Genomic DNA, 18677 nt, shown 5'->3' with positions numbered 1-18677 from the left:
TATTTTTTTAATTTTGATTTTTTTTCCAGCTGGCCGTTCTGATCGTGTACAAATGAGGAATGATTTAGCTAAAATAAACAAAGTCATCACAGAGCACACAAGTCAGCTAGCCCCATATCAGTTTTTAACTGCTTTTTCACAATTGATCTCTCGAATTTGTCATTCTCATGATGAAGTTTTTGTTGTCTTGATGGAAATTATAGCCAAAGTGTTTCTGGCCTATCCTCAGCAAGCAATGTGGATGATGACAGCTGTATCCAAGGTAATATATTAATCACAACAGTGGGTTTTTTTTTCCCTTTTTATATGGCATTGATTAGTTAATGCTAACATGTAGATGAAAGTTCCAGGGTTTTGCTCTTATATTGGATTTGGAGTAAAACATAAATTTTAAATACTTATGAAACAGAAATTACAGCATTATGTTTCATTTTCAAACTTAGAAATATTTACCATATCAAATTAATTGACTATTATGTTTAAAGTCAAAGAATTCAGGATGCCTTTTCTTTATAAGGTATAAATTTAGTGCTTAGTTTCAAACAGCAGTGTGTACTAGCCTGGTGGCTCAATCAGTTGGAGTACTGTCCCAGACACCAAAAGGTTGTGGGTTCGATTCCCAGCCAGGGCACATACCTAGGTTGCGAGTTCAATCCACAGTTGGTGCTTGTGGGGGGCAACCAATCAATGTTTCTCTCTCACATCAGTGTTTCTTCCCGCCCTTTTCTCTCTAAAATCAATGAAAAGCATATCCTTGGGTGAGGGTTAAAACAAAAATAGCACCTATTTTTTTCAAATGTTTTAATCCAAAGTATCAGAACTATTATTACTAGAAGCATTTTGTTGCATTATTAATGGAACTTTATAATTTAGTAAATGTGTTTGTTTTTGTAAATACTTTAGAGAATTTCAAAAATACAGAGATACAAAAAAGAAAAAATTTACTCCAATTTAATATTTTAATGTATTTTTCATGTATTTTCTATGCATATTTTAGCCCTAATTTGTATTACATAGATATATAATTTCATATTTTTCACTTAAGATTGTTACCATAATCCTGTTTTTGTTATTAAATATTCTCTAAAGACACAATTTTAATAATTGTATAAAATTCTATAGTAGTTAGCCATCTATATATTAATTGTTGTTGATCATTAAGGTTGTTTACAGTTTTTGCCATTGAAGTATATTTAGACATGTCTATATTTATTCTCATTTCTTCTTCAGGGTAGATCCTAAGAAGGGAATTCATCAGGTCATAGGATAGCAGCATTTTTATGACTATTGATAGTATTGCCAAATTGATTTTTGGTATAAACTCATCATGAATGCTTTTAAAGTTGATTTTTGTTAAAAGTTTTGTTATCTTTTAAAAATATTATATAAAATTGCATTTAATTTTTTTTCTGACAGTCTTCTTATCCCATGCGTGTGAACAGATGTAAGGAAATCCTAAATAAAGCTATTCATATGAAAAAATCCTTAGAAAAGTTTGTTGGAGATGCAACTCGTCTAACAGATAAGCTTCTAGAATTGTGCAATAAACCGGTATTACCATAAATCTTATTACTTTATAGACCAATGTTGGATAATTTTATACAAGACTTCCATATGATTTTAGCTCGTTTTCTTTCATTTGATTAATTAAGTTAAAATTATAACATAATTTCTATACACAAATATCAAAAGTCATCAAATTGTATACTTTAAATATGTGCAGTTTACCCTAATGAAGCTGTTTTTTAAAATGTCTAACATATGTCCCTCCCTCAAATATACTCCAAATTTCTAAAAGTTCTTAGTGTAAATTCTTCTGAGAGTAAATTATCTATATTTATGGAAAATAATTTTAAGTAGAGGATATGAAATACGCCATGTAAAATACTCAAAGTTGTCTTTGTGGTGGTTTTCTGTCATATCTATAAACTTTCAAACTTAATTACATTAATCTATATACATGAGAAGAAAGAATATTGGAGTATTTGCTTTCATTCTTTCAGTACACATTTTATTAACTACCAGGAAACAAGCACTATGCTGTGGGAAACAAAGATGAATTAGACATGTTATTCTGTCTTAAAGTGCTCATGGTCTCGTATGAAATGAAGCTGGTGGTTATTATCTAGTGTAATAACTACTTTTCTTCAGTAAGTTTGTTAGTTGAATATGGACTTACTTATAGGAGTGACCCACTCTTCTATCTAAGGAATTGGAGGGGGAAAACCCCTAAAGAATGTGTAGGAAAGGCAAAGGTGGGTGTATGGACAGTTATCAGAAGAGAAAGGGAGACTCTTTATATGGTTACTAGTTATATTTCTCTGCAAATATTCATTATTAACTGTTTGTAGTTGAGAAAATACAGACTATTCTCTCACCTTCCCTTCAGCAATAAACATCTTGAAAGCTTCATTGATTTTTCTACCTACATTAATTCTGTTTGATTTCTGATGCACTTGACATTGTCAAAAACAGTGTTATTATAATGGCCAACATTTATTAAACACTGGCACTTTTATAAGTCTCCAATTCTTTATCTGAAACCTTTTTGGCCAGCTACATTTAGGAATTCAGAATTTTTCAGATATTTAAAGGGAATACAGTGCATATACTTTACATTGAGTATCACAATGAGGTAAATAATTATTTCTGTAGTGAAACGTATTAATCTTTGTACTAAGTCCTAAATTTAGGTATTAATTTGCTGCCAAATGAGATGTGGCACAGAAAACAATTGATTTATGGAGCTGTTTGAACTTTGTGAGTCTGATCATGTATTACAGGCTTCTGTTATCTCCTTCAGTCATTTAACGACCCTATGATGTAGGCATTATTATTGATTAGGTGAAAGAGTACAGAGAGCTAAAAATGAGATGATGTATTAAAAATACTTCGAAAACTAACAGACTGTGGAGCCATTGTAATTAAGATACTGTAGAAGTGAAATTTTATTTGAGTGACACTAAGGGTTCTGTAATACAAGGTACACAGAGAAATTAAAATGTATAATTTTTTCCCCCAGGTGGATGGGAGTAGTTCCACATTAAGCATGAGCACTCATTTTAAAATGCTTAAAAGGCTGGTAGAAGAAGCAACATTTAGTGAAATCCTCATTCCTTTACAATCGGTCATGATACCTACTCTTCCATCAATTCCGGGCACCCATGCTAACCATGATCCATTTCCTGGGCATTGGGCTTATATCGCAAGCTTTGATGACACGGTAAACTTCAGATTTATATAACTGTAACTATGTTTTTTAAATTTAGTTAAGTTAAAATTTCAAATTAAGTTTAAAAGTATTTTTCTCAGAGACTAAGTGAATTTTATTTGCAAAGAAAAAGTGATTGGAAATACAGAAAAGTAAAACTCTCTTGTACTGATCAAACAAAATCAGTGTTTTCATATGCCCACATTTGTTTTTAGTATGAGTGTAGTCTTTATTTTTTTCACAATTTGATTTTTCCGTACTCTTTTTTTGTCTTAAAGATAGAGAACAAAAAGAAAAAAAATGCAGTCTTTTGTTTGTATTTGGAAGGAAGTGAAATTCAGCTAGGAAGAGCTTGATTGTTGTTTTTTAAGTATGATATGTAACTTTTTAAAAAATTTCTAAGTAAATACTTTTGAAAACAAATGTATTCTAATACTTCAGATTCAAAACATTTGTTTAACTGCTTCAGAGCCAGTTATTAAACCACATGATGCAATCATTCTTTTTTTTTTAATTTATTTTTTATCCTCACCCGAGGATATTTTTCCATTTTTTGTACAGATAGAGTGGGAGGGAGAGAGAAGAAGGGAGAGAGTGAGAGGAACATCGATGTGAAGGGACACATCAAGTGGCTGCCGCCCGCACGACCAACCAGGGCCGGGGACAAACTGCAACCGAAGTACGTGCCCTTAGCGGGAACCGAACCCAGGTCTCTCCGGACCGCAGGCCGACGCTCTAACCGCTGAGCCAGACTGGCCAGGGCGCAATCATTCTTATTACTTAGAGCCATGCTTTGTTTTTAACTTAATATTATTAAGTGTATTCATTCACTTATTAGGTAGACTTGATTTTGGAGAAGTTACTTTTTTCAAAAATCAGGTTACTTTGAATTAATAAACATTTCTTACAATTAAAGACATTTAAAAACAGTCTTAGCCTCTGAAGAAAGATCCTAAATTTTTTTATTTCAAAAATTTTAAACATTGTGCCTATTTTAAGGGGCTGCCTTAATTCGGATGTATACTTACATTGCTGATAAAATAATCCTTTACTTCATAGTCATTCCTAAGGGTAAAAATGTGTGTCTACTCTTCAGCAACCATTCTTTTCATAGATCGTAGATAATTAAGATAAAACTGTTTAAAGAATACATTTACTGCATAATATAGATTATTCTCCTTTTTATTAAGTTAAGTAACACAATATTGATAATACACATAGAAATTTATACAAAGAATTTGACCTTAATTTATATTTAACTCATCACTTTCTAGGTGGAAATTCTTGCTTCTCTTCAGAAACCAAAGAAGATATCTTTAAAAGGATCAGATGGAAAGTTCTACATCATGATGTGTAAGCCAAAAGATGACCTAAGAAAGGATTGTAGACTAATGGAATTCAATTCCTTGATTAATAAGGTTTGGAGACAGTTTGCTTTTATTTCAGAATACCATAATTACTGTCAATATGATAAGGGCTTTTTAATATGCAAATAGATCACTATTAAAAAGAGGGAATGAAATGCACTGCCTTTCATTTCATTTTAATTAATTTTTTAAATTGGGATAAAATATACATAAAATTTATCATCTTAACCATTTATAAGTGTTCAATTCAGTTTAATGGCATTAAGTACATTCACATTGTTGTGCAACCATCACTACCATCCATCTCCAGAGCTTTCTTCATCTTACCAAATAGGAACTGTATCCACTAAATAACAACTCTTATTCTCCCACCCCCCAGGCTCTCGTAACCAACGTTCTACTTTCTGTTGGTCTCTATGAATTTTACTACTCTAGATGCCTCCCATTTGTGGAATCATACAGTATTTTTCTTTTTTACTGGTTTATTTCACTTAGCATTATGTCTTCAAGGTCTATCCATGTTATAGTATCTGTCAGAATTTCTTTCTTTTGTAAGGCTGAATAATACACCATTGTATGTGGATACCACATTTAGTTTATCCAGTCACCCATCAGCAGACACTTGGGTTGCTTCTACTTTTTGGCTATGGTTAATAATGCTGCTGTAAACATAGGTGTACAAATTCCTGTGAGTCTCTGCTTTCAGTCTTTTGTGTATGTACTCAGAAGTAGAATTGCAGGTTACACTTAATTTTTTTTAACTACTAACACAATTTTATTAATTGCAATAGAGATATAATTTCCAATATATACCATTCAAACATAAACCTTTTTAATGTACTTCAGTAAGACATGGGACAGGAGAATTTTGCTTAAGAGTTTCCAGTTCTCTCTTAAACTAACTCTTGTGGTCAGTGACTTAAAAAATACAGCACAAAAAGCAACTTTGCCTTTTTTTTTTTTTTAAATCTCCACTTACCCTTCAAAATTCCCTTTGTGTAAAGTGCATTTTTGGTGGCTCCACCTGCTGAGGGCTGCTTTTTCCAAACAGTAATAGACGTTAATTCTCACTTTCCACTCCTCCAGCCCCTGCTGGCTCCACTGAATTTTGGGTTTAATCCTCTAACTTCTTTTTCTTCTTTGCTTTTCATTCTACGTTAAATTGAGAGAACTCTTCATTTTTCTCTCCGATGTATTTTAGCAGTGAATCATTCCTCCTGGCTAAGAGCTTCCTTGTCAGTTGTGCTTCTTTGTGCATGTCCACCCTGGCAGATGCGAATGCATAAAGAGCACTGGTTTCACCTAGTTTTTAAAAAATAAGACACTTTTATTATATTGAGAAAAAAGTATGTTATATTAATGAGGGAAAATATTTTCTATTTAATGTTTAAATTATCTATACTTTTATATCAGATTCATTTATATTTTATGTTCTAGTATTAGCAAGAAAATGTTAGGTTCTGTTTTTATCAATACATTGTTTAAAAGTGATCATTAATATTTTTCAGTGTTATTGGTATGTGCTTGATTTCTATCTCAGAAATACTATGAGAAATCTCATTAAAGGGTTATTTAAAAATATATGGTCTTAGTTATTTTGAATTATTCTGTAGCCAGGTATTGTAAAACAGAATCTGTTTTTCTGTTGGCAAAAACAAATCATGCTGTGGAAGGATGAAACCTACTATTTTTCTATAAGCTTTTATTCCCTACTCTTCATCCCCTTCCCACATTTCACTGGTACCTCTTTTATTAATAGAAAACATTATAGATCTTTAACATAGAAAAGATATAGCAGCAGATGAGTCGTTTTTAAAAGAAGACAGTTATGCTTTGTGCTTAGTTTAATCAAAAGTATGTTAAGCCCTGGTCCATGTAGTTCAGTGGTTAGAGCATCGGCCTGAGCACCAACGGTTTGAGTCCCTGGTCTAGAGCATGTACCTGGGTTGCAGGTTCCATCCACCAGCTGGTCGGGGGTGTGTGCGGGAGGCAACTAATTGATGTGTCTCTCTTACATATATTTCTCTTTCTCGCTCTCTCTCTACCCACCCCTCCCTCCTTCCCTTCTGTTGTCTCTGAAAATCAATGGAAAAAAATATTTTTGGGTGAGATCTAACAAAAAACAAACAAACAGTAAGTTAAAAATTAATACCATATTAAAAATCCATTTCAAAGGCAATATGAAGGGAAGGAATATTTTTATTTAAAATGTTGTTTGGTAAATTGATAATTTAATTTACTGATTATTAAATTATGAGTATGTTCATCCTGAAGCTCCCTGGGTGTTTTTCTGGTTGAGAGTATCAAGGGGCCTGGCTTTACTTTATATATTTATCTTTTTTTTTTTTTTTAATTACTGGTTTGAGACAGAGAGAGGGAGAGAGAGAGAGAGAGAGAAATATTAATTTATTGTTTCACTTATTTATGCATTCATTGGTTGCTTATGTTCGGACCAGGAAGTGAGCTTGCATCCTTCGTGTATCAGGACAACACTCTAACCAACTGAAGTACTCAGCCAGGGCTATATATTTATCGTAATCAGCTTTGTTAATAACTTGATTATTTCTTAGCTGTTCTCCTACATTGCCATGGTCAAAAAAAGTAGCTTGATTGTGAAAAACTAGAGGTTCACTCTGTTGATCTAGGAGGTCACATACTGATTTTTACATGTGATTCTCATGTCATATATATTTTTTTAATATCTTTTTGTTGAATTTTTTAGAGAGCGAGGAAGGGAGAGAGAGATAGATACATCCAAGTGATAGAGAAACCCAGGCATGTGCCCTGACCAGGAATCGAACTGGGACCTTTCAGTCCATGGGACGATGCTCAGTCCACTGAGCCACACTGGCCAGGCAATGTGTCATACTGTTTTGTTGACATTTATGTAACCTACTTATTCCCAAAGTATGTGTATGTAATATATATATATATATATTTTTTTTTATCCTCACCCAAGGACATTTTTTTCCATTTTTTGTTCAGATAGAGTGGGAGGGAGAAAGAGGAAGAGAGAGAGAGAAACATCGACGTGAAAGGGACACATCGAGTGGCTGCCACCTGCACGACCAACCAGGGCTAGGGACAAACTGCAACCAAGGTACATGCCCTTAGCGGGAACCGAACCCGGGTCTCTCTGGACCGCAGGCCGACGCTCTAACCGCTGAACCAAAGTTTAAAATGTGTTTTTGGTCAGTGATTGTGTTTGAATTGGAAAGGTTACAATTGTAGTTATGTATGCTTGATTTATTTCATATAGTTCAAGAGTTAAACAAAATATGCTTTATCCTTACCTAATATATTTCAGGAATAATTAAATGACATGTGAAAAGCTTGCTTATGCTAGAATTTTTCTTTTTTTTTTATCCTCACCCGAGGATATTTTTCCATTTTTTGGAAAAAATTCTCTAACCGCTGAGCCAAACTGGCCAGGGCTATGCTAGAATTTTTCAAATAAAGCTGTAATATTAAATTGCAAGAGTAAGAAATAAATGTTCGGGATATCATAAAACTCATAATCTTTTGTTTATGCAATTAAAATTAAACAGCAGTTTCTGCCTAAGTACTTAATATTTCAATAATATTTTTAGAGGCAATAAAAATGAAAGTATTTGTCATTGTTAAATATGCAAGTATACTATTTTTAACATAGTATTTGATTAATAATTAAAAAGGACTTACCCAAGTCATTTTTAATGATGTGGAAAGAAATTAGGGATACTGTCCATGTAGTTTCCTGGCCTGTCATTCTGTAGAATTACTCATCTACACTACATGGTAAGCTTTTGTTACCTTTTGTTATGAAATGAACAATCTTTAGATATATTTGACATAACATTTAGAAATTTCTAAGTTTATGTGTTGTTTTCTTTTAATAGTGCTTAAGAAAAGATGCAGAATCTCGTAGAAGAGAACTTCATATACGAACATATGCAGTTATTCCACTGAATGATGAGTGTGGGATTATTGAATGGGTTAACAACACTGCTGGCTTGAGACCTATTCTCACCAAACTATATAAGGAAAAGGGTACCAAAATTAATTTTTACAATATAAATATATAATATGCATATAATAGCTGCCGATGTATGGGTGTAATTGTTATTATTATATGTCATTGTACATTTTTTTGGTATTAGCCATGATGAAATTTCTGTTCAAATAAGATTCTATATACAGAAGAACTGTATTGTTTTCCTTCCTTCCTTCAGTTGTGTTTTATTTCCTTCTTTATCTTCATCCCAAAAGCATTGAGGTAGCTTACAGAAAATTTGTTTTTCACAGAATTACTGGTTAGCAATTCTGGAACTACTTTATGTATATACTAGACCTTAGAAAATAAGTAAATATATTGTGGCTAATGGGAGCTAGTTTTTTAGTCAGAGAAAGAAAAGGAAAGGGAAGGCTAGAATGAAACTGAAAGTAATAGATTAGAAGTGGAGCCTCCCACTGGCCAAGCCTGGGATAATATGAGCACCAAAATAGATAATGATAGTATTAGATTATAACCCATGGAATAATATAAACAGACAAATTCACACCAAAGTAAACAAATACTTGAATAAATAAAGAAGTATGAACAGTTCTTCTTTATACTAGAACTACAGTGAATAAATGTAGAAGAAATGATGGAAATAGGAAAATCACCAGTTAGCAAATACCACAGTATTAACTGTTGCAGACAGTGAATCTCAATGGATGCTAAAATTAATAGGGAAAGTATGACAGGAAACAAGTTATTTACAGAGTTTCAAAGTATATCCCCACAAGATCGGTTATTAATTACAAAGTAAAAAAAATAGTAACTTTATAGTATAAAAAATATAATTGCTCAGAACACTTTAAAAATGACAGTGTAATGAAAGATAGAGACAGAAATTCACCAGATTTGAGAACATGGAGGCATGACAGCTGAATGCAGTATGGGATCCTGACCCAAAAGAAGGGTGGTAGTAGGGACAGTTGGTGAAATTTGGATAAGGTCTGAAGGTTAATTAATAACATTATAACATATTAATTCTTTGATTTAGATCATTATACTACTGTTATGAAAAAGATGAATAAGAAATCTGGGTAAAAAATATATGGGAACTCTGTCATTTATGCAATTTTTTACGTAAAATTATTTCTAGTTTTTAAAATGCATATGATGCAAATACATTAAAAATATATTAAGTTATCAGAGTGAATTAGAAAATAAGTGTATTTGTTTTCTAGGGATGCTGTAACACAGTACTACAAACTGGTAATAAACAATGGAAACTTATTTCACAGTTCTGGAGGTTAGCGGTCCAAAATCACAGTGTTAGTAGGGCCATGATAAATCTGAAGGCCTGAGGGGACAATATATTCCAAACCTTTTTCTTCTGTTGTTGCCAGCAACCTTTCACATTTCTTGATTTATAGATACATCACCCCATTCTCTACCTCAGTCATCATAGCATTCTCACTAAGTCTATGTATGTTTTCTCTTCTTGTAAGGACACCAGTCATTTTATATTAAGGGCCCACCCTAATGACTTCATCTTAATATGATTACATGGACAAAGACCCTATTTTCAAATAAGATCATATTTATAGGTACCAAGGGTTAGGGCTTTAGCATATTTTTTGCGGGATACAATTTAACCCATAACATTAAGTAATATTGATGGATGACTATATTATGGATATTGTGCTAAGTATGCTATGTACATTATTTTATTTATTGTTATTAACAAGCCTAATTATTCCTTCTTCATGAACAGTACCAGAAAGGTTAAGTAACTTATCCAAGTTCACATAGCTAGATCCAATCTACCTTAACCATGACCACATAGTTGAATTATGCAACATTTGACTCTAAGAACCTCAAATTGCAAATTTATCCATAAAACTTTTAGCTGTGCCTTAGGTTTAAAAAGCACCAACCCAAGGTGGGCCTAAAAAGCATTTGATAGACTGGAATCATACCAATAATCTAACATGGCTCACAAATATATTGGAAGGGGAAGTTCTTCTGCTTCCCTAGATGATTTGCATTGTGCATGATTCGTTTAAGAACCAGGTATACGCCCTGGCCAGTTTGGCTCAGCGGTTAGAGCGTCGGCCTGCGGTCTGGAGAGACCCGGGTTCGGTTCCCGCTAAGGGCACGTACTTCGGTTGCAGTTTGTCCCCGGCCCTGGTTGGTCGTGCGGGTGGCAGCCACTCAATGTGTCCCTTCACATCGATGTTTCTCTCTCTCTCTCTCCCCCGCTCTATCTGAACAAAAAATGGAAAAATGTCCTCGGGCGAGGATAAAAAAAAACAAAACAAACAAACAAACAAACAAAAAAAGAACCAGGTATACTGTGAATTTTCTAGGCTAGCCTTCACACAGAGTAACTTTTTCCAGAGCACCATATAGGTTTCTTAGTAATGATTCAGTGTGGATCTATACTGATTTTAATAAGGGCTGCAACAATTTTACAATTTTTACAAGAGGCACTATTCACATTGGATTTATTCTAAGTGCTATTTTCTGATATTATTTGATTCCACAATGTTGGTTTCAGTTTATGTTAATTATAATCAGCAAGAAGATAAATTGACCTATGCATAATTGAAAATTTTCCATTCTCTTTTTTTATTATTAATTAATTTTTGTTACAGATGTTTCTCCTTTTTCCCCCTTTGACACCCTCCTCCGCATCCTGGGAACATTTTTCATTCCTGCTTTTGAATAACAATTTGAATAAAAGTAGAGGTTTCCTGTCCTATTTTAACAACATTTAGGTTGTAAAAATTCATGGAAATCACTCTGCCTTGCAGGAGTTTATATGACAGGGAAGGAACTTCGCCAGTGTATGCTACCAAAAGCAGCAGCTTTGTCTGAAAAACTCAAAGTATTCCGAGAAATTCTCCTGCCCAGGCATCCTCCTGTTTTTCATGAGTGGTTTCTGAGAACATTCCCTGATCCGACATCATGGTAAGTTAACAAGATTATAATACATTATTATGGTTGGGTTTTTTAAAGTATTTTAAATTTATGTTTCCTAACATGCATGAGGATATTTGATAGACATTTTATTTTCTTTAGGTACAGTAGTAGATCAGCGTACTGCCGTTCCACCGCAGTTATGTCAATGGTTGGTTATATCCTGGGCCTTGGAGACCGTCATGGTGAAAACATTCTCTTTGATTCTTTGACTGGTGAATGTGTACATGTAGATTTCAACTGTCTTTTCAATAAGGTATGTGATGTGACTTACTCTAGGTAATTTTATGTTTTCTCCTAATTTTGTTTCTTCAACAACGGTTCTTCTCAGACATACCCATTGGTAGCGGTTATAGTCCCAGTTGAGTCACATATTCCATAGCCCTCAGTAAAGCAACTTAGGATGGAGAGAACGCAGAAGAGTAATATAGTGAAACTAGCTCTGAACTTAAGCCCAAAAACATAAGTTCAAGTTCTCATTCAATTAGTTCTTAGTTATATGAATGGACAGAGCAGTTCATTTTACTAAGACTCACTTTTAGAGAAACAGTAGTTTAATGTGATGGTTTCCAAACCTGTCAGCATATTAAAATCATCAGCATTTTTTTTTTTTAATGCAGATACCTAGGAAACGTCCCAGGAGATTCATATTCTGTAGGTTTAGAGTGGGGCCTGGGAATAAATTAAGGTAGTTGGACTCTCCCTAAGGCCTCCTCCAAATTTTCAGGAGTTATAATCCTGGAAAGCCAACTGGTAGACCCACTTTTTTCTTCATCATCATTCTCTATGGGTTGCCTTCTGCTGTCACAGGAAACCAATAAAGGTAACAGACCAAACTGAGAACAAATCAGAAATAAACTACTACTATAGGTTAAATCATACAAGAGAGGAATTTAGGGAAACTGATTGGAGGGATGAGAAAGTCTAGGAAGGACTGCTTAGAGAATGGCAAAAAATAAAAGAACTGGATTACATTATAGTCCATGTTACATTTCCTGTCTGAGGGATGTAAGCATCTAACACTTGGCTTATGTGAGCATCTTTCCCCTCCCGTTTGGCTTATGTGAGCATCTTTCCCCTCCTGTTTTAAAGTGAAAGTCTTAAGAAAAATATGACAATATTTGTATGTACTTTATATTATTCAAGAAGGACATTAAGGAAATTAATGTAAGACTAAATACTGACTGCGTAACATTTTCTCTATAATGCTATTTACCATAGTAATTCAGTAAAAGGTGAGTCCATCTATCCTCTAGATCTTATCCAAGGGGTTGCATTTAAGTTCCCTAAAAGCAAAGGTAAAGCCCTGGCCGGTTTGGCTCAGCGGTTGGAGTGTCGGCCTGCGGTACAGAGAGATCCGGGTTCGGTTCCCGCTAAGGGCACGTACTTCGGTTGCAGTTTGTCCCCGGCCCTGGTTGGTCGTGCGGGTGGCAGCCACTCGATGTGTCCCTTCACATCGATGTTTCTCTCTCTCTCTCTCTTCCTCTCTCTCCCTCCCACTCTATCTGAACAAAAAATGGAAAAGTGTCCTCGGGTGAGGATAAAAAAAAAAAAAGCAAAGGTAGAGTCATAGTCATATGGGTTTTTTGTGATATAGGCCTCTAACATAGTTACAAATATAAACATTTTGATGGTATGTTTGCTCTTTGCTAAAATAAGTCTAAATATGAAGTTCTAAATTTTTTGCATAGAGATTTTGAAATTTTAACATTACTGTTTTTTAATAAAATGCACTGTTTTAAGGGAGAAACCTTTGAAGTTCCAGAAATTGTTCCATTTCGCCTGACTCATAATATGGTTAATGGAATGGGTCCTATGGGAACAGAAGGTCTTTTTCGAAGAGCTTGTGAAGTTACAATGAGGTTGATGCGAGATCAGAGAGAGCCATTAATGAGGTAATCATTTATATTTTGTAAACAATTTACAGTAAGTTTGAATGCAATTATTGGTTCCTAAGTATTTTTCTTTCTATAGAAGCCACTTTGCATTGACTGAAATAGATTTTTAAAAATAAAACTTTATGTAATTTACATACCATAAAATTTATATATCATAAAATTCTCACTTTTAAAGTGTACACTTCAGTGGTTTTTAGTATATTCACAAGATTGTGCAACCATCACTGCTTAATTATAAAACAACAATCACTGATATCTAGTTATAAAACATTTTTATTACCCCAAAAAGAAATAGCAATCATTACCCATCTCTATTCTCCTACCATGCCCCAGCAGCCACTAATCTACTTTCTGTCTCTTTGGATTCACCTGTTCTGGACATTTAATATATAATGGGATCATACAACATGAAGACTTTTGTGTCTGTTTTCTTTCACTTAGAATCATGTTTTTAAGGGTTATTTTATTCTTTTTTTTATTGCCAAATAATATTCCATTGTATGGATACCACATGTTGTTCATCAGTTAATGGACATTTGGATTGTCTCCACCTTTTGGCTATTGTGAATGGTGTTGCTGTAAACTTTTGGTATAAGTTTTATCAGGATATATGTTTTTAGTTCTTTTGGATATACTTTTAAGTGGAATTGCTCGGTCATATGTTAACTCTAAGCCTAACATTTTGAGAAACTTTCAAACTGTTTTCCAAAGCAGCTGTAATACTTTACAATCCCACTAGCAATGTCTAAGAGCTCCAGTCTCTATACGTCCTTACCAACACTTCTGATTCTGTATCTTTTTAATTTTATCCATCCTAGTGAGTGTGAAGTGGTAGTTCATTGTTTTGTTGTTGTTGTTGTAACATTTAGTAGACATCTAGTAATATTAAATTACTGACTTTTTCTAGGTGTGAAAAATTTTATTACTATGTTTTAAAGGGCCCTTATCTTGGACAAATGCATTCTTAAATATTTGTAGAAGAAATAACTGAATCCTGGGATTTGCTTTAAAACAAAAACAAAAACACAGAGGCAGGGACAGGGGCAGTCCTGATTATAAGTAATTAGTGGTCAGATAGGAATGGGTACACAGGGTTCAACTGTACTATTCTGAGGACTGTCGTCATATGTTTGAAATTCTTCCTAATTCAAGAGTGTAAAAAGGCACACCTGCCAGAATGGCTGCCATCAACAAATCATCAAACAACAAATGTTGGTGAGGGTGTGGAGAAAAGGGAACTCTAGTACATTGCTAATGGGAATGCAGACTGGAGCAGCCACCGTGGATAACAATGTGGTGTTTCCTCAAAAAATTAAAAATGGAACTGCCATTTGACCCAGTGATCCCACTTCTAGGAATATATTCTAAGAAGCCTGAAACACCAAACACCAGTCAGAAAGAATATATGTATCCCTATGTTCATAGCAGCACTATTTACAATTGCCAAGATCTGGAAACAGTCCAAGTGCCCATCAGTAGATGAGAGGATAAAAAAGCTGTGGTATATATATATACACAATGGAATACTATGTCGCTGTAGGAAAGAAAGATCTCTTATCATTTGAGAAGACATGGAGGGACCTAGAGAGTATTATACATCAGAGAAAGATAAGTATCACATGATCTCTCTTATTTGTGGAATATAATGAACAAAATAGATCTAGAATCATGGAAGTAGGGAATAGACTGACAAACGTCTGAGGGAAGGGAGTGTGGGGGTGAGAGATAAACCAAAGAATTTATATACATATATGCATAACCAATGGACACAAATAATAGTATAGTGAAGTGAGGGGTGGGCAAGGAGGAGAGTGTCAGTGGGGAGAAAAAGGAGGGACATCTGTAATACTTTCAACAATAAAGATAAATTTTACAAAGGAAGTCCTCAGATAAGTGGACCTGCATAATTCAAATGGATATTGTTCAAGGGTCAACTATAGTTTTTAAAAAGGACTTATAAAGTTCATTTATAAATGAACTTTTTTTTTTTTTTTTAAAGCTGTCTACCAGACATTATGGTAGAATACTTTGGTTAGTTAGGCATAGGCAAAAGCAAATTCTCTGAAAGAGGAAGTGTAGCATCCTGTGAAACACTTATCTAGGAACTCCTATACGAGTCGGCATGAAGTCAGGAAATAACTTCTAGAGGTGGTAGCTGAGACCTTAAAGATAAATAGAATTGGCAATGCAAAAGGGAAAAGTGTGTTTGGAATGATAGAAATTTCATTGCTATTGAAGGCATGGCCTGCCTGGAAATGCAATACTGTAGTCTAAAGGGTAGATTTCAGGTACTTTATTCCTAGCAGATGGTGTGAGCAGAGCTAGATTATGGAAGGGCCCACATGAGGACGGTTTACACATTTAAACCTCAGAGGACAATCAGGAGTAATTGGAGGGTTTTAAGAAGAAAGTCAAAAAAGAAAAAGAAATGAGATCATAAGATTTGCATGGTAAGAAAAAGTACAGTTCCAGTTTCGGCTAGAGGTCAGAAACCTAGGTAGAGGACTGTTCTAGGAAACCAGGCAAACTCTGAATGAAGTAGTGACAAGAAAGACAGACAATGTAGAGCTTCCAAAGAGATTTAGGAAGTAGAATTTCATGTTTAGAGGAAGAGGAGACAAGCATGATGTCCTAGATTTTTGTTCAGAGACTGGATAAATGATGTTCTTTACTGATTTGAGGAATACAAAAGGAAGTTTGGAGAAGAGTCATGAGTTTTGTTTTGAAAATACTGAATTTGAGGTGTCTACAAGATATCTAAGTGGTTTTTTCCCATAGGTAATTGTATTTGACATTTAGAGCACAGTAGAAAAATCTGGGTTGAAGTCTGTCTATGTGGTAGCTATAGCTATTTTATGGTCACTGTAGAGACATGGCAGGGGATAAAATTCACTCATTCAATAAATATTTGTTAACCAGTTTACAGTATGTATTCAGAGATGGCACACAGAACATCTTACTCTACTCCAAGAACACTTCTGACCCTCCTCTATCTTGTCTCTTTCCTCCCTCCCCTCATCCCAAAACAATAATTTCACACATTTTACTGAAATAGTAATGTGTGTTGTAAGAGTATTACTATTAACTTCTCATTCTTCACATGTTCTTCACCTAAGTGCTGACTTATCAAAATTTCTTTTTACAAAGGTAACACTGTATTTTTACTATAATATTTTCTTTCTATTGTAGTGTCTTAAAGACTTTTTTACACGATCCTCTTGTGGAATGGAGTAAACCGGTGAAAGGGCATTCCAAAGCATCACTGAATGAAACTGGGGAAGTTGTCAACGAAAAGGTTAGAGCTGATAACTGTATATCTCTACAAATGAGAACTGATTCTAAATACTATCAGTGACTGACCATTGAATACTCTGAATCTAGTTCTCTAGTATGCCAATGCCCTAAGTTTTTATAGTCATTAGTAATGTTAGCATTATTATCATTTGTATAATACAGAGTTGAGGACACACTTGTTTAAACCATAAACAGTTTACAATTATGAGACAGAGTGGGAAAAGCCTGAACACACACTGTGTGAATTTATAGAGCAGCAGGTCTCAGCTTTAATATTGTAATTGCTCTAATTACACATTAATCATAATAAGTACATATGTACCTAGTATATAAACTCAGTTGACACTCTACTATATGTAGAAGTAAATTGTTAATTGCGGTTAATCATATCACTTCATTTTTAATGCAAAATATTATTTAAGCACTTAAAAATGGGAGGTGTACAAAGATTAAATTTAGACATGGTAAATTGACTAATCACACTATTGACATGTAATACTTTTATGATACAACAGTTAAATTTGTGAGTCTACAACAGATGTCATTGGTAGTTAACCAGGAAACAAAGTTGAAAAGACCATGTTAAAACAAAATTACTTTGACTAACAGGTCAGGATTGTAAGTAGCAATAAATGTATTCACTCAGCTCCTGAGTAAGTCAAATTTTACAGTACACATTAAAAATTATTTCTTCTATCAATACTATAAAAAAAGAGAGAGAGAATTCATTCCCTACTTATATTCCCTGGTATTTCACATAGTCCAGAAAAATGACTAAGTAGTTGATGTTGGATCAACATTGCAAGACTTCAGATCAGTATCTCATTATTTTATTTGTTTCATTTCTTCTCTCTTTTGTATTTCCTCTTACAAAAGGGGTAATGTTCAATAAAAGGGCACTAACATTTGTTAAATAACAGACAGGTAGTAATTCCAAATTATGAACACAAACGTCATTGGGTCTTTGGTCTTATGATTGTCAACTTCTTCCTTTTAGGCCAAGACCCATGTTCTTGACATTGAGCAACGACTGCAAGGTGTAATCAAGACCCGAAATCGAGTTACAGGGCTGCCCTTATCCATTGAAGGACATGTGCATTACCTTATACAAGAAGCTACTGATGAAAACTTACTGTGCCAAATGTACCTTGGTTGGACCCCATATATGTGAAATGAAATTACTTCAAAGAATACGTTAATAATATAAAACTAACATATTTGGAACAGATTTTTATCTGTTCAATTCCAAAGTACAATATAAGTTCCTTTATGTTCTCAGAGCAACTGGTATTATTTTTCCCTGAATGTTAATAATATTTAAAATAATATATGTTGTTAAGAAATAAAATGTTTTCTTACTATCTACTGTGTATTATAACCAGAAAAATGGAACATCAAATGTTCTTATGCTCTAAAAATATGTATTTGCGAGAAGCAAGCCAGTCTTATTGCATTTTACAATTAAAAAAATTTTTTTTCTTTATTGACTTTAGAGAGACAGGAAGGGAGAGGGAGAGAGATAGAAACATTGAGGAGAGAGAACATCAATTGGCCACCTCCTGCATGCCCCCAACTGAGGATTTGGCCCACAACCTGGGCATGTGCCTTGACCAGGAATTGAACTGGCGACCTCATAGTGTATGGGTCAACACTCAATCACTGAGCCACAAAGGCCGGGCTACAACTTTGTTGTTGTTGCTAATCTTCACCCGAGGATATTTTTCCATTGACTTTTTTTTTTTTGAAAGAATGAAAGTAGGAGGGCATCTATGAAAGAGAGGGAAACATGGATGTGAGAGAGAAATATCAATTGGTTGCTCCTGCATGACCCTGACCAGGGCTGGGGATCAAACCTGCAACCCAGGTATGTGCATTTGAAAAGAATCGAACCCACAACCCTTCAGGCTGCAGACGGATGCTCTAACCAATGAACCAAACCGACCTGGGCTACA

At 34.2% G+C, this 18677-nt stretch overlaps 1 protein-coding gene across 5 annotated transcripts in view; it reads left to right on the top strand.

The window, feature by feature from the left end:
• ATR (ATR serine/threonine kinase) overlaps positions 1-18083 on the top strand; it is a 126981-nt gene extending 108898 nt beyond the window's left edge. The window contains exons 38-47 of one of the 5 annotated variants that reach the window (XM_036242270.1): positions 30-262; positions 1417-1551; positions 3023-3223; positions 4486-4629; positions 8457-8607; positions 11368-11524; positions 11636-11789; positions 13277-13428; positions 16621-16726; positions 17723-18083. In XM_036242270.1, coding sequence (XP_036098163.1) covers positions 30-262; positions 1417-1551; positions 3023-3223; positions 4486-4629; positions 8457-8607; positions 11368-11524; positions 11636-11789; positions 13277-13428; positions 16621-16726; positions 17723-17896 — 1607 coding nt within the window. In that variant the 3' untranslated portion in view covers positions 17897-18083. Of the gene's footprint in view, positions 1-29; positions 263-1416; positions 1552-3022; positions 3224-4485; positions 4630-8456; positions 8608-11367; positions 11525-11635; positions 11790-13276; positions 13429-16620; positions 16727-17722 lie in introns of those variants that run through there. The other 4 variants (XM_036242272.1, XM_036242271.1, XM_036242273.1 and 1 more) reach the window with 4 other exon arrangements.
• Positions 18084-18677: the final 594 nt, after the last annotated feature.

Source organism: Molossus molossus, unplaced genomic scaffold, assembly GCF_014108415.1.
Source record: "Molossus molossus isolate mMolMol1 unplaced genomic scaffold, mMolMol1.p scaffold_m16_p_5, whole genome shotgun sequence".
In the NCBI taxonomy this organism is placed as follows: Eukaryota; Metazoa; Chordata; class Mammalia; order Chiroptera; family Molossidae; genus Molossus; species Molossus molossus.
The sequence above is the reverse complement of the archived record's forward strand: the minus strand, read 5'-3'. Positions and strand labels throughout refer to the sequence as shown.